Source organism: Cervus elaphus, chromosome 23, assembly GCF_910594005.1.
Source record: "Cervus elaphus chromosome 23, mCerEla1.1, whole genome shotgun sequence".
In the NCBI taxonomy this organism is placed as follows: Eukaryota; Metazoa; Chordata; class Mammalia; order Artiodactyla; family Cervidae; genus Cervus; species Cervus elaphus.
This window is the reverse complement of record NC_057837.1, coordinates 22,710,912-22,727,276: the sequence shown is the minus strand read 5'-3', so window position 1 is coordinate 22,727,276 and position 16,365 is coordinate 22,710,912. Positions and strand designations below refer to the sequence as shown.

General features: G+C 36.7%; 2 protein-coding genes across 8 annotated transcripts in view; one reads left to right on the top strand and one right to left on the bottom strand.

Moving 5' to 3' along the window:
• MLLT10 (MLLT10 histone lysine methyltransferase DOT1L cofactor) overlaps window positions 1-16,365 on the bottom strand; it is a 217,849-nt gene that overhangs the window by 184,474 nt on the left and 17,010 nt on the right. The window lies entirely within an intron of this gene.
• LOC122681999 (60S ribosomal protein L22) lies at window positions 1,795-2,272 on the top strand. The gene has a single exon (XM_043884653.1). It carries the CDS (start codon window positions 1,815-1,817, stop codon window positions 2,199-2,201), a length of 387 nt encoding a protein of 128 aa, XP_043740588.1. The 5' UTR covers window positions 1,795-1,814; the 3' UTR covers window positions 2,202-2,272.

Here is a 16,365-nt window from a genome sequence, read left to right as displayed (position 1 = left end):
AAAAGCAAATATTAAAACTGTATATGGAAGTCCTAAGGACTTAGCAAAGCAATCCAGAAAAAGACTAAAGATGGAAGGGCTTAAAAATCTGATTTCAAGACTTTCTATAAAGTTACAAATAACTGAAACAGTGTGGCAATGATACAATCACAAACAGATCAATGTAACAGAATAAAGGTTTCTGAAATAGAGCCCACTTCTGCAGCCAGGTGATGTTTCACCAAAGCAATCCAGTGAGGAAAGGAGACTCATCTCAATAAAATGGAGACAAAATCATATAAAAAAACAAAACCTACAAAACTTTTTTTGAGATGTATCACAGACCTAAATATAAATTAGCAAAAAACAAAAGGTTTTAGAGGAAACAAAGGAAATTACCTTCATGACTTCAGGGTTAGGCAAAACTGTCTTAGCTCACAGTAAGCAATAACTATTAAAAAAAACTGCTAAATTACACTTTATCAGACTTACACATTTCTGCTCATCCAAAGGCACAGTTAAGAAAATAAACAGAAAACAACAGACCTGTTTATAAGTACAACAGTACTTATAAAACACTCACCTAACAAAGGACTGGTATCCAAAACATATCCAAGACCTTCTGCAATGCAAACAAGAAAAGAAAAAAAAGCAAAAAAACAAAACCACACACAAAGTAGACAAAGGAGGAGAGAAAGGAAAACGGGCAAAACTTGAACAAATTCTTCAGAAGAGAAACACATGAATGGTCAATAAACAAATTAAAACATACTCAGTATCACTGGTCAATATGAATACGCAAAATAAAACCACACTACCACCACTTCCAGTCAAGATGGAATGAAAGAGACCAGACAGATTCAGCCTTCTGCATGAAATAATAAAAATCTAACAAAATGTGTGAAACAACAGTACTGAAGATTTCAGACAAGCAATGACAGACAGTGACCCCTGGAGACAAGAAACAAACACCACAAGCCACACATGTGCCCAGCTTACTTCCTGAGAGCCTCCAGGCCATGGACCAGGGAGAAGGAACCCAGGCAGGGCCTGTGGGCCCCCAAGTGGAGGAAACAGAGCTGGGAGTCCAAGGAAGTCAGGGTGGCTAGAGCTCAGAGGGAGAGCAGCACTGAGTGGACAGCTGGAGAGAGAGATGAAGAGAGCTACAGAGGCTCACCTAGACTACTCCGAGTAACTCATCAGCACTGGCATGTGAGAGAACCATCCAAGGCCAGGGAAAGAAACACCAAAACATTTTGAAGTGACAGCACCCAGAACTCACACAAGGATACAAATAACGGCTGTTCTCAAAACCAGAAAAGAAAACCTATTAATTCACACTGCATCAAGAGTACTGAGAAGGGTAATGCCTCAGAAAATAACTAAACGTAGCTCTTTTTTTTTTTTTTTTTATTAGTTGGAGGCTACTAAACGTAGCTCTTGTCCATTCAAACAAAACATAAAAACAAGACCCAGAAGCAACAAACTGTTTTTCAATAGTCTAACCATGTCATAGAACAAAGTTCAAAAATATTTTTAGGCATAATCTATAAAACAGAGAATCTAGAAAGAGAAAATTCACAATGACTGAAAAAAAAAAACAACCTTACAAGACATATACAGAAGCAGGAAATTATACCCCATAATAAAACAAAAACCAGTCAAACCATGAAATGTCAATCTTGAAACAACACAGAATTAGTAACAAGCTTTTCAAACAATTATTATGAATATAATCCCTATGTTCAAGGAGCTAGAAGAAACAAATATGTTAAGTAGTAATATCAAAGAATTCTTAAAAAGTGGATTTCTAACTTTCTGCCTCCGCTGCCGCCATGGCGCCTGTGAAAAAGCTTGTGGCGAAGGGGGGCAAAAAAAAGAAGCAAGTCCTAAAATTCACTCTGGACTGTACCCACCCTGTAGAAGATGGAATCATGGATGCCGCCAATTTTGAGCAGTTTCTTCAGGAGAGGATCAAGGTGAATGGAAAAGCTGGCAACCTGGGTGGCGGTGTCGTAACCATCGAAAGAAGCAAGAGCAAGATTACTGTAACTTCCGAGGTGCCCTTTTCCAAAAGGTATTTGAAATATCTTACCAAAAAATATTTGAAGAAGAATAATCTACGAGATTGGTTACGCGTAGTCGCTAACAGCAAAGAAAGTTACGAATTGCGTTACTTCCAGATTAATCAAGATGAAGAAGAGGAGGAAGATGAGGATTAAAACTCAAATGGGAATATTTGTATAAGTTCTTAAATAAAATTTATCAACCAAAAAAAAAAAAAAAAAAAAAAGTGGATTTCTAGAGATGAAAATTACAAGGTCTAAAATGAAAAACATACAGTATGAGATTTACAGAGAAACCAAGCAATAGTTACTAACCAAAATGAAACATAGGAAAAAATACTTTTAATAAATTGATAAAGTATAAATTAGCTTTAAGATAACTTCAAGAAGCCAAATACACATATAACTGGAGCCACAAAGGAGAAAATATAGAAAAATATACTTGAAGAACTGTCAACCATTTTCCATATTTGCTGAACACTATAAACAGCGAGACCAAAGTATTCATTAAATAAACTCCAAACAATATGAAGAATGTAAACCAAAACTTACTAAGATCAAATTCCCTACAATATCTTTAAAGCAGCTACAAAAAAAGGACATATTACATACTAAAGAAGCAAACAAAGCTGAAATGGTTATATTAATTTCGTATAAAGAAGAATTAAAAGTTAACAGTATTATCAGAAAAAAAAAAAGATCATCATTTCTCAAAAATAAAAGGTTTATTAACTCATTAAGATATGAAAAATCCAAAACATTTATTTACCTAATAACAGCTTCAAAATACACAAAGTAAAATTAACAGAACTACAAGAAGAAAAGTTTCACAATTATATTTGGAGATTTCCACAAACCTCTCTCAATAATTGACAGAACCAATGAACAGAAAATCAGTAAGGATACAGAAATCTTGAACACTATCATTAACCAGAAAAATCCCATCAACCAAACTGATATTGAGACATTTATAGAACACTTAATACAAATTAGCAGAATATTCTGTTCAAGAACATAGGGAACACTGACCAATCATATTCAGAGAAGGAAACATCTCTTAAATTTAAATGATTTTAAGTCATGAATAGAATTTTCTCTGACCATAATCAATGATGGAAAAATCTCAATATTTGGAATGCAAATATACTTCTTTTTTTTTTTTTTTTTTTTTTTTTTTTTTTTTTGCAAATATACTTCTACATAACCAACAGGTCAAAGAAGAAATTAAAAGAGAAAATATATACTTTTTTTTGGCCACAACACTCAGTATGCAGGATCTTAGTTCCCCAACCAGGGATCAAAACTGTGTACCCTGAGGTGGGAGCACAGATTCTTAACCACTGGACAGTCAGAGAAGTCCCTGCAATATTTTAAAGTAAATGAAACAGGAAAAAAAAAATTACCAAAACTTCTGGAAGGTAATTTAAAGCAATAAATGAGGGGGAAATTTACAGCACTAAGTGCTTGTTTACTACAAAAGAAATAAATCAATGACTTCACCTCGTACCTTATGAATATAGGAAGAGCAAAGAATAAAGATCAGAGCAGAAATAAATGTAATATAAAATAGAAAAACTAATACAGTCAACAATGAAATCAAAGGCTACACTTCCTCCATTTCTGAAAGGATGGAACAGAAAGAAACACTTTTTCCAATTGCTCCTACAAAGTACAAGCAAAAACTGTGAACATTAAAAATAAAATAAATACATTCTGAAAGGTAGTAAGAAAATAAATTAACTAGGGACCACAGGACTCAAGGAACAACATGGCAGTGAGCTCCCTGGACTTTCTTTTTGCTTAATATATCCCATTCTCAGGATGGAATAAGTCAGCAACCCAAGAGCAGCACTAGTTTAGTTCAGTTGCTCAGCGTGTCTGACTCTCTTCAACCTCATGGACTGCAGCACACCAGGCTTTCCTGTCCATCACCAAACAGAGCTTGCTCAAACTCATGTCCATTGAGTCAGTGATGCCATCCAACCACCTCATCCTCTGTGGTCCTCTTCTCCTCCTGCCTTCAATCTTCCCCAGAACCAGAGTTTTCCAGTGAGTCCGTTCTTCACATCAAGTGGCCAAAGTACTGGAGCTTCAGCATCAGTCCTTCCAATTAATATTTGGGACTGATTTCCTTTAGATTTGACTGGTTAGATCTCTTTGCAGGGACTCTGAAAAGTCTTCTCCAACAAAAGTATCAATTCTTTGGCACTCAGCTTTCTTTACAGTCCAATTCTCACATCCATACAAGACTACTGGAAAAACCACAGCTTTGACTAGACAGACCTTTGTCAGCAAAGTAATGTCTCTGCTTTTTAATATGCTGTCTAGGTTGGTCATAGCTTTTCTTCCAAGGAGCAAGCATCTTTTATTTCATGGCTGCAGTCACCATCTGCAGTGACTTTGGAGCCCAAGAAAATATAAAACCTCTCACTGTTTCCATTGTTTCCCCATCTATTTGCCATAAAGGGATGGAACCGGATGCCATGATCTTCGTTTTTTGAATGCTGAGTTTTAAGCGAGCTTTTTCACTCTCTGGTTCCTTTGTCTTTTCTAAATCCAGCTTGAACATCTGGAAGTTCTCGGTTCACATGCTGTTGAAGCCTCGCTTGGAGAATTTTGAGCGCTACTTTGCTAGCATGTGACATGAATGCAACTGTGTGGTAGTCTGAACATTCTTTGGCATTGCCCTTCTTTGGGATTGGGATGAAAATTGACCTTTTTCAGTCCTGTGGCCACTGCTGAGTTTTCCAAATTTGCCGGCATATTGAGTGCAGCACTTTCACAGCATCATCTTTCAGGATTTGAAATAGCTCAACTGGAATTCCATCACCTCCACTAGCTCTGTTCGTAGTGATGCTTCCAAAGGCCCACTTGACTTCACATTCCAGAATGTCTGACTCTAGGTGAGTGATCACACCATCATGTTTATCTGAGTCATTGAGATTTTCTTTGTATAGTTCTTCTGTATATTCTTGCCACCTCTTCTTAATATCTTCTGCTTCTGTTAGGTCCATACCGTTTCTGTCCTTTATTATGTCCATCTTTGCATGAAATGTTCCCTTGGTATCTCTAGACTTGGTATCTCTTTCCTTGAAGACTTTCCATTCTATTGTTTTCCTCTATTTCTTTGCATTGTTTACTGAGGAAGGCTTTCTTATCTCTCCTTGTTATTCACTGGAACTCTGCATTCAGCATTCAGATGGATAACATCGTTCCTTTTCTCCTTCGCCTTTTGCTTCTCTTCTTTTCTCAACTATTTGTAAGGCCTCCTCAGATAACCATTTTGCCTCTTTGCATTTGTTCTTCTCGGGGATGGTCTTGATCCGTGCTTCCTGTACAATGTCTCCAACCTCTGTCCATAGTTCTTCAGGCACTCTGTCTATCAACATTTAATCCCTTGAATCTATTTGTCATTTCCACTGTATAACTGAAAGGGATTTGATTTAGGTCATACCTGAATGGTCTAGTGGTTTTCCCTACTTTCTCAACTTAAGTCTGAATTTGGCAATGAGGAGTTCATGATCTGAGCCACAGTCAGCTCCCGGTCTTGTTTTTGCTGACTATAGAGAGCTTCTCCATCTTTGGCTGCAAAGAACATAATCAATCTGATTTCAGTGTTGACCACCTGGTGATACCCACGTTTAGAGTCGTCCCTCGTGTTGCTGAAGAGGGTGTTTGCTATGACCAGTGCATTCTCTTGGCAAAACCTTGTTAGCCTTTGCCCTGCTTCATTTTGTACTCTAAGGCCAAACGTGCCTGTTACTCTAGGTATCTCTTGACTTCCTACTTTTGCGTTCCAGTCCTCTATGATGAAAAGAACATATTTTATTTGGTGTTAGTTTTAGAGGTCTTTGTAGGTCATTATCCGAAACGCAGTACTTGGGTGCCATCTCAAAAATGACAGAATGATCTCTGTTCGTTTTCAAGGCAAACCATTCAACAGTGCAGTAATACAAGTCTATGCCCCAACCACTAATGCCAAAGAAGCTGAAGCTGAATGGTTCTATGATGACCTACAAGCACCACTAAGCAGAGGCCAAAAAAAGATTCTGACAAAAAGCTTGGTCCAGACAAAGGAGCAAGAAAAGGACACAAAAGGCAGAAAGAAAACTTTTAGACAGTAGCTGCTCTACTCCAACACACCACCAGAGAAAAAAACTGACCCACCCATTTCTGCAATGATCAACTGGGGAAAGAACCTAGACATCCGCCTTTGTGACACTAAATCATCTCAAGATTCCCAATGGGGTAGTGAAAGAGCAGGGCATGTAGGGAATCAGGACTTTCATCCTTGCTGGCAGGTAATGAGCACCTTCCCCCATGCTATCAATGCAGACAACATGGGAAGCCTGAACTTCAACCTCCACACATTAATAACGAGTGAATCCACTCTGTCATCACTTGTATGAATTGAAAAGTAAAAGTCACTAAGTCCTGTCCGAACCTTTGCGACCCCACGGACGATACAATCCATGAAATTCTCCAGGCCAGAATACTGGAGTGGGTAGCCAATATGATCCACACTCCTCCCCTGTCAGACAAGTGTCACAGAAAGCCAGTTACAACAGATGCCCCCTTAATGTAATACAAAACTGATCAAGTTTCCATCAAAAGTCAACACTGAGATGTTTTAAATTTTGTTTGGTTGTTTTGTTTTTTTGGCCACACCATGGGGCTTGTGGGATCTTAGTTCCCTAACCAAGTATTGAACCTATACCCTTGACAGTGGGAGTACAGAGTCCTAACCACTGGACCACCAGGGAATTCCAAGATGTTTGTAATTTTAACATATGATAGAGATGATGTTATTATTGTCTAACAATTATAGACGACTGCAGATATTGTCTAGAAATCATCTGATGAAGATTTTAAAGCAGCCCTGATAAATATTATTCAACACACAATTATGAACACAGAAATGAAAACTTAAGCAAAAAATCAAAGATATAAGGAAGAACCAAATGCAAATTTCAGAACTGTGAAGTATAAGAAGAAAAACAAAGAGCTCACTGGATGACTTTAAGAATGAAAAAAAAGGAAAAGAATCGGTGAACTGAGGGAGATGGGAGGGGGGATCGGGATGGGGAATAAGTGTAAATCTATGGCTGATTCATATCAATGTATGACAAGACCCACTGAAATGTTGTGAAGTAATTAGCCTCCAACTAATAAAAAAATTAAAAAAAAAAAAAAAAGAATCGGTGAACTAGGAAATACTACAAACAAGTTACTCAATGTAAACAGACTGGAAAAAAGAAAAAATGAAAAGAGCCTCATGCATCCTTGGGACTACAAGAAAAAAAACCTGACATCCATGTCATCAGTGTCTCAGGAAGGACAGGAAAAATAAGGTGGGACTAAAAAAGTATTCAAATAAGTAATAACTGAAAAATTCCCAAATCTGGCAAGACTTTATAAAACTACAGGTTTAAGAAACTGACCAAACCTCAAACAGGATATTCCCAAAGACATCCACAAGTAAACAAATCCTAAGTAAATTTATGAAATCTAAAGATAAGGAAAATATCCAGAAAGCACCAAGAGAAAAAAACACCATACTTACAGGCATACCTCAGAGATACTTTGACTCTGGTTCCAGAGTACTGCAATACAGGGATAACATGATTTTTCTGGTTTCCAAGTGCATATAAAAGTTATGTTTACACTATCCTGGAGTCTGTTAAGTATTCAACAGCATTATCTCTTAAAAAAAGAGAAAAGGCAATCTATATGACTGAATAAAAAATGCTTCATTGCTGGCACTCCCCCAGCCATCCAGTGATTAAGACTCCTCACTCCCAAAGGAGGGAATGCAGGTTCAACCAGTTTCCTGGTTGGGGAACTAAGACTGCATATCACACAGCAAGACCAAATTTTATGTGTGTGTGTGTGTGTGTGTATATATATATATATATACACACATACATGCTTTACTGCTAAAAAAATGTTAATCATCTGAGTCTTCAGCAAGTCATAACAGTAACATCAAAGATCACTGATTACAAATCACCATGACAAATATGAGAAAGTTTGAAATATTGCATTTACCAAACTGACACAGAGACATGAAGTGAGCAAATGCTCTTAGAAAAATGGCGAAAAGGGGGCTTTCTTGGTGGCTCAGTGGTAAAGAATCCTCCTGCCAATGCAGGAGACACGGGCTTGATCCCTATTCCAAGAAGATCCCACATGCCACAGAGCAACTAAGCCCATGGTCCACTAGCAGTCAGCCCATGCTCTGCAACAAAAGCCACTACAATGAGAGACCCGCACTCCACACCTCACGAGCAGCTCCTGCTCGCCTCAACTGGAGAAAAGCTCACACGGCAACGAAGACCAACACAGTCACATATAAATAATTTTTTTTTTTTAAAGGCACAGATAAGCGTGTCTGCTTGGAGTAGAGTTGCCACAAAACTTCAATTTGTAAAATACAAAAAAAATATATATCTACAAGGCTTCCCTGATAGCTCAGTGGTAAAGATCTGCCTGACTATGCAGGAAACATGAGTTTGATCGCTAATCTGAAGATCTCACATGTCACAGAGCAACTAAGCTCCCATGCCACAACTACTTAGCCTGTGCTCCAGAGACCAGGAGCCAAAAATTCTAAGTCCACAAGCCATAACTACTAAATCCCGTGCACCCTAGAGCCTGTGCTCCACAGAGAAGCCACTGCAACGAGAAGCTTCACTGTAACTAGATAAAAGCCTGTGAAGCAACGACGGCAGCACAGCCAGAAATAGATAAATGTTCTTTTTAAATATATGTAACACATTGAAGCACAATTCAAAATGTCTATGTAGGGAAAACCTTATTTTAATGAGAACCGATTTCTCATCAGAAACCACCAGAGGCCAGAAAGACATGGTACAGTAATAAAAGAAAAAGCCTCCAAAAAAAAGAAAACAGTAAAAGCCTCAAGGAAAATTTTTAAAAAGTAGTCAACTGAATGAAAACTGTAACATATCAAAACTTCAGGAACATAACTAACCCAGCACTAAGAGGGAAATTTGCAACAATGCATAGGAAAGTAGAAAAGTCTCAAATCAATAATCTAAAATTCTACCTCAGAAAACAAAAAATAAACCCAAAGCAAGAAAAAGGAAGCAAAAAAAATATATAGAGAGCAGAAATCAGTGAAGTTTAAAATAGGAAAAAAAAAAAGAAGAAAATCAACAAAACTAGGTGGCCCTTTGAAAAGATCAAAAAATTGATAAATCTACCAACACTTGAAAAATATGAGGAATGAGACAGGGGCTATCAGTACAAATCCTATCGATGTCAAAAGGATAAGGGAATGCTACCAATAACATCACACACCTAAGTATCACAGGTCAGACAAAATGGATTCCCTTATTGGAAAAACACAAACTACTCCAACTCACCAATCACAAAACTGGCAACTTGAATAGCCTTATATTTTAACTTCAAAAAACTATCCAAAAACGAAAAAGAAGACAGTCCAGATAGTTTCAAAGGAGAACTGTCTGAAATGTTTAAAGAAGAATTAACATCAATTTTATGCAACCTCTTTCAGAAAATAGAAAATGAGGGAACATTTCCCAGCTCATTTTATAAAGGTACTTTTACTCCAATACCCAAACTAGACAAAGAGTAAAACTACAGATAATAAAGCTCATGAACAGACAAAAATCCTTAACAAAACACAATGCCTCTGAGGTCAGAAAAAAATACATCCAGTCTCATCGATCTTAATCAACATGGTGCTGAAACAATTATGCAAGCATAACAGGCCCATAAATTAAGAAGGAAGAAATAAAAATAACCTTATTTGCAGATGACACAATTATCACTGTAACAAAACTCCCAGAGTAAGTGAAGGCAACAAGGTTGTAGGATGCAAGATAAATATAAAAATCAATTGTTATTTCCATATACTACCAATAAATGGGCTTCCCAAGTGGAGCAGTGATTAAGAATCTGCCTGCCGATGCAGGAGATGCAAGAGACGAGGGTTGGATCCCTGGGTCGGGAAGATCCCCTGGTGAGGAAATAGCAACCCACTCCAGTATTCTTGCCTGGAAAATTCCATGGGTAGAGGAGCCTGGCAGGCTACAGCCCACGGGGTCGCAGAGTCGGACATGACTAAGCATGCACAAATACACCAATAAATACATGGACATAAAAATTAAACATACAACACTATATATAATTGCTTCCCATAAAATTAAATACTTAGGGTATAAATCCACAAAATGTGCACAGCACTTAGGCTGAAAATTATGTAAAACTGAACAGAATAAACAAGAAGATGTAAATAAATGCAAAGACACAGAATATTCATAGATTAGAAAATTCAACACAGTAAAGATACCAGTTCTCCACAAATTGATATTCAGTTTAACAGTATCCTATCAAAATTCTAGCAGGGTTTTCAGACAGAGACAGGTTACTTATATATATATATATATATATATATATATATATATATAATTAAATTTAAACTCAACAATGCAAAGAAACTAGACAGCCAAAACAATTTTGAAAAAGAATAAAGTGAAATGAATTGTCTAACTATAAATGAACAATTCAAAAATGAAATTAAGAAAACAATTAATTGCATTTATAAGAGTATCAAAAAAAGAAAAGAAAACCTTGGGAATAAATTTATCCAAAGACAAAGAACTTGTACATTGAAAACTAAATAATGCTGCTAAAAAAAATTAAAGATGACACAATTGTAAGTTTATGGATTGAAAGAATGTTGTTAAGATGTATTCACTATCTGAAGTGATCTACAGATTCAGTACAACTGCTACCAAAATCCCGCGAACATTTTACAAAGAAACAGGGAAATAATTCCTAAAATTCATTTGAAATCTCAAGGCACCCTGAATCGGCACTAAAATCATGAAAATGAAGAACAAAGTCAGAGGACTTACACTTCCACATTTCAAAACATACTACAAAGCTACAGGAACCAAAGTGGTCTGCACAGGCATAATGACAGACATATAGAACAATGGAAAAGAACAGAGAGCCAGGAAATAAATCCTTGAATGCATGGGTCCAACTCACTGCAACCCTATGGACTGGGGCCTGCCAGGCTCCTCTGTCCGTGGGATTCTCCAGGCAAGAATACTGGAGTGAGTTACCATGCCCTCCTCCAGGGGATCTTCCTGACCCAGTGATCAAATCCACATCTCCTGCATTGCAGGTGGATTCTTTACTCACTGAGCCACCTGGGAAGCTCTAAATCCTTGCATACATGGTCAAATGACTTTTAATAAAGAAGCCAAGCCATTTAATAGGGGGAAAAGCACCTTTTCAACAAATGATGCAAGGAAAAGTATATATCCACATGCAAACAATAAAGTTGAAACCTTACCTTACAGCGTGTACAAAAATTAACTCAATGGATCAAATCCTAAATAAATATAAGGGTTAAAACTTAAAACACTTATAAGAGAAAATGTAAGGGAAATCTTTGTGATACTGGATTTGGCAATGATTTCTTGGACGCGACACAGAAAGCACAAGCATCAAAAGAAAAAAGATAAACTGAACATCATCAAAATTAAAACTTCTGTGCATCTAAGAACACTATCATTAAGAGTGAACAAACCCACAGGAGAAAATATTTGTAAATCATATATCTGATAAGGGTCTAGATCCAGAAGTAGACAAAAACCTCTTACAATTCAACAACAAAAAGACAAATAACCCAATGACAAAATGGGCAAAGAACTGAATAGGCAATTCTCCAAAGATTTACAAATAGCCAAAAAGCATAGGAAAAGATGCTCAGCATTACTAATCAGTATGGAAATACAAATCAAAACCACAAGGAGATACCACTTCACACCATCAACATAGCTCTTATCAAAATGATGAGCTGGAAGATATGTGGACAAACTAGAACCCTCATGTGTTTCCAATAGGAACATAAAATAGTACAGTCACTGTGAAAAACATTTTGGCAATTCCTCCGGAGAAGACAATGACAACCCACTCCAGTACTCTTGCCTGGAAAATCCCATGGACAGAGGAGCCTGGTAGGCTGCAGACCATAGGGTCACTAAGAGTCGAACACAACTGAGCAACTTCACTTTCACTTTTTACTTTCACAAATTGGAGAAGGAAATGGCAACCCACTCCAGTGTTCTTGCCTGGAGAATCCCAGGGACGGGGGAGCCTGGTGGGCTGCCGTCTATGGGGTCGCACAGAGTCGGACACAACTGATGCAACTTAGCAGCAGCAGCAGCAAAATGCTAAACACAGAATTATCATATAATCCAGCAATTTCACTCCTAGTATACACCTGAAAAAACTTAAAAGAGGGACTCAAATAAATACATGTACATCAATGTTCACAGTAGCATTATTCACAATAGTCAAAAGGTTGAAACAACCCAACTGTCCATCAAAACATGAATGGATAAACAAAATGTGAGGCTTCCCTGGTGTCTCAACGGTAAAGAAACTGCCTGCCAAATGCAGGAGACTCAAGTTCAACCCCTGATCCAGGAAGATCCCACATGCCACAGAGCAACTAAGCTCATGCACCACAACTACTGAGTCTGTGATCTACAGCCTGGGAATCGCAACTACTAAAGCTAGCAAGTCCTAGAGCCTGTGCTCCACAAAAGAGAACCAGCCGTAATGAGAAACCCAGGCATCACAAGAAGAGAGTAGCCTCTGCTAACTGCAACCAGAGAAAAGCCTATGCAGCAACAAAGTCCCAGCATAGCCAAAAATAAATAATTATTTTTTTTAAATGTGATGCATACATACGATGGAATATTATTCAGCCATAAAAAGAAAATTCTGACACATGTACAACATGAATGATGTTAAAAGTTTTAATGAAACTATGTGAAATAAGCTAAATAAAAAGGACATATTGCATGATCACTTTTTTTTTTTTTTTTTGCATGATCACACTTAAATGAGGTATAGATAGCAGACAAATTTCATAAAGACAGAAAGTAGACTACTAGAAGTTACCAGGGGCTGGGAAGAGGGTGGAATGGGGAGTTCTACTTTAATGGGTAGTTTCCATTTAGAATGATGAAAAAGTTCTGGAAATAGATACTGGTAATGGTCATACAACATTATGAATGTATTTAATGCCATTGAATTGCATACTCAAAAATGGCTAAAATGATCAATTTTATGTTGTATACATTTCACCAGAATTAAAAAAGAAAACCTAACAATTGGAGACCACTATGTTCACAGACTGAAAGATTAAAAACTGTAAACAGATGTCACAAACTGATTTACAGAATGAATGTAAAGCTAATCAAAACACCAAATGGATTTTTCATGGAACAATATGATTCTAAATGGTTATCAAACGCAAAGAGCAACAGGTAAGATAATAAAAATAAGAAGACAAAGACAAGAGGGAACTATCAATGCTCATTTTATTTGAGAAAGAAATATCAATGCTCATTTTATTTGATATCTCATGTCCGGATTTTAAAGAGCTAGAGCAATTTTAAAACTGGTCATTGGCACAAAGGTAAGACAAATCAAAAGTACAGAATAGCAAGTCCAAAAAGAAATCTACACATAGATGAAGGGCTGATTCAAGACCTGGTGGCACAGTACAGTAAAAGAAGAAAGAAAAGTGTTAAAGTAACTGGATGTTCCTATTTAATATAATATGTAGTATATATTATTTGTATAATTTATATAAAATACATAAATATATAACGTACATAAAATACATGTTTTCGCCCTATTTTATTCTATACATGAAATCAAATCCAGATGGGTTGGTTATAGACCTAAATGTAAAAAGCAGTAAAAAAAAAAATTTCCTTTATAGGAAAATCATTTCATGACCTCAAGTTAGGACAAGATTTAACAAGTTGCAAAAAAACACTAACCACAAAAAAAAAAAAAAAACCACAACCAAAAAAACCCACCTGAAAATTCTGACTACTGTGAAATTAAAAACTTTTTATTAAAAGAATAAAAAAAAAAAAAACCACTAACCCAGAGAAGCCATCTCCAAGTCACAAGTGAGAAAATCTACATGGCCTATAAACACACAAAAAGGGGTTTTACCATCATTATTATCAGGGAATTAAGGTAAAAATCACAATAGGACTAACAAAATGACTACATTTAAGAAGACTGACATCCTAAGCACTCCACGAAGGATGTTGAACGAAGAAGCCACGCACTGATGGAGAAGTAAAGTGAAATAACCACTTCTGGAAAAGGAGTGGCCTTCCTGGCAACCTACAACTCTACCTCTAGGACATATCCTAGAGTAATTATTTCTCAAGCCTTCTTGATCATGAACCACCCTAAGAAATACACTTTTCATTGCAATTCCATATATATACACACACACACACACACACACACACGACACTGAAAATGCAGTCGATTTTTTTTCTGTTCTAATTTTTTAATGCTGGTTGCTCCCTGCTAAATTGATTTTATGACCCTTTTTGAAGCAATCCCAGCAGTTTGATCAGTTGTGAGCTAAATTCCTACAGGTGTACAAGTACATTCACAGAAGTGTTCATAAATCGCACAGCACTGACGAAAACCTGCATGTGCATCAACAAGAGAACAGATGGCGGGACAATCACAGACTGAAATATTACAGAACAAAGAAAAGGTATAAACTATAGATACAGTCATCAAACTGATGAATCGCAGAAGTACTGTGAATCAAAAATGTCAATACAGCATTACTCCATTTATAGGAAGTTCAAAACAGCCACAACTAAACAAAATACTGTTTAAAAATAAAAGTGAAAAGAACAATAAAAAATTCAGCAAAGTGTTTCCTTCTGATGAAGAGAGGAGTGTACTCAGAGAGTCACACAGGAGTCAAGGGTATGGGAAATACCCTACTTATTAAAGTGTGGTCACTAAATACATAGATACTCACTTGATTATTTTAAGTGGGTAGTTCACCCTCTTTACTCTGCAACAAAGACCTTACAATAAAATATAAGTTAAAATTACAGACTTCCATTGTGGTTCAGTGGTTAAGAATCTGCCTGCCAAATGCAGGGGAGATCCTGCATCTCCCCAGGGATCACAGGTTTGATCCCCGAACCAGGAAGATTCCACATGCCTCAGGGCAACTAAGCCCAAGTACCACAACTACTGAGCCCATGCATCACAACTACTTAAGTCCATGAACCTAGAGCCTGTGCCCCACAACAGGAGAAACCACAGCAACTGCAAACAGAGAAAGCCAGTGGGCAGCAGCGAAGACCCAGCACAGCCAGATAAATAAATATTTTTAACTCAATAAAAATAAGTTATGATAATCCTACACACACACACACAAGTGAGAAAATTAAATTAAAATACATAGTGTTGGTTCAAAGAAATTAGGAATCTGTTTGACTATGAATAAAATATCAATCCTTTTATGGCTTATAATGCACAACTATTTATACAAACGACAAAAGAAATATATTTTGACATACATATCCATATATCAAAGAAATGGAGTGTGTTTGGGAAAAAATAAAACTAGCACTTCCCCCAAAAGTCAGTTGCCAAAAGCAGTCATCCATCCATAAACATTAATTTTATGTTGTCAAAGAAGTGAAGGTTAAAAAAAAAAACTTCTGCAAAGTCTTAAGTAAAATGAAACTATAATTTTAAAGACACAGGGAATAAGGTAGGAGCTCAGGGGGTTAAAACACACATATACAATAGCAGAAAGTAATGAAACCACACAAAAGATCTAAACTGAGGGAATACTGTACTGATAGCTGATAATATACATCCTAATCCCATCACATTGATGTTACTTCATTTTCTTCTGTTCTAAAACAACATCAAGATGAAGATATTCACATATACTTATGTATTAACACCTGCAGTTATTTGCTTGAACTATAATCTGAAGTACAGTGCTTAACATCATCTCTAGAGTGTCCAGGGTTCAAAACTTGGCTTGCCCACTTTTACCTGACCCTGAACAAATCATTAACCCTTTCTATGTCTTAAGTTGCCTCATCATTAAAAAAAACTCATTAAAATAGTGCCTGTATTTTGTCCTCTTGAGATAGTGAAATGATATATTCCTCTATACAAGCACCTAACAGTACCTGACACTATTGTTAGAGTTCACGGTATTTCACACGAGGAAACTGAAGCTTAGAAGATAACCTTGCCCAGTCATAAATCTAGTCCACTTGACTCCAAAGCCCATGATCTTAACACTACTACTATACCACCTTGATACCTCAGCATCAGATTATGGATTTTTTTCTACTTATCTTTCTTTCCCCAATTATCAAAAATGAGCACATCTGCACTACACTAAAATCAGAGCAAAATTTTTTAAGTTAGAAGACAATAAATA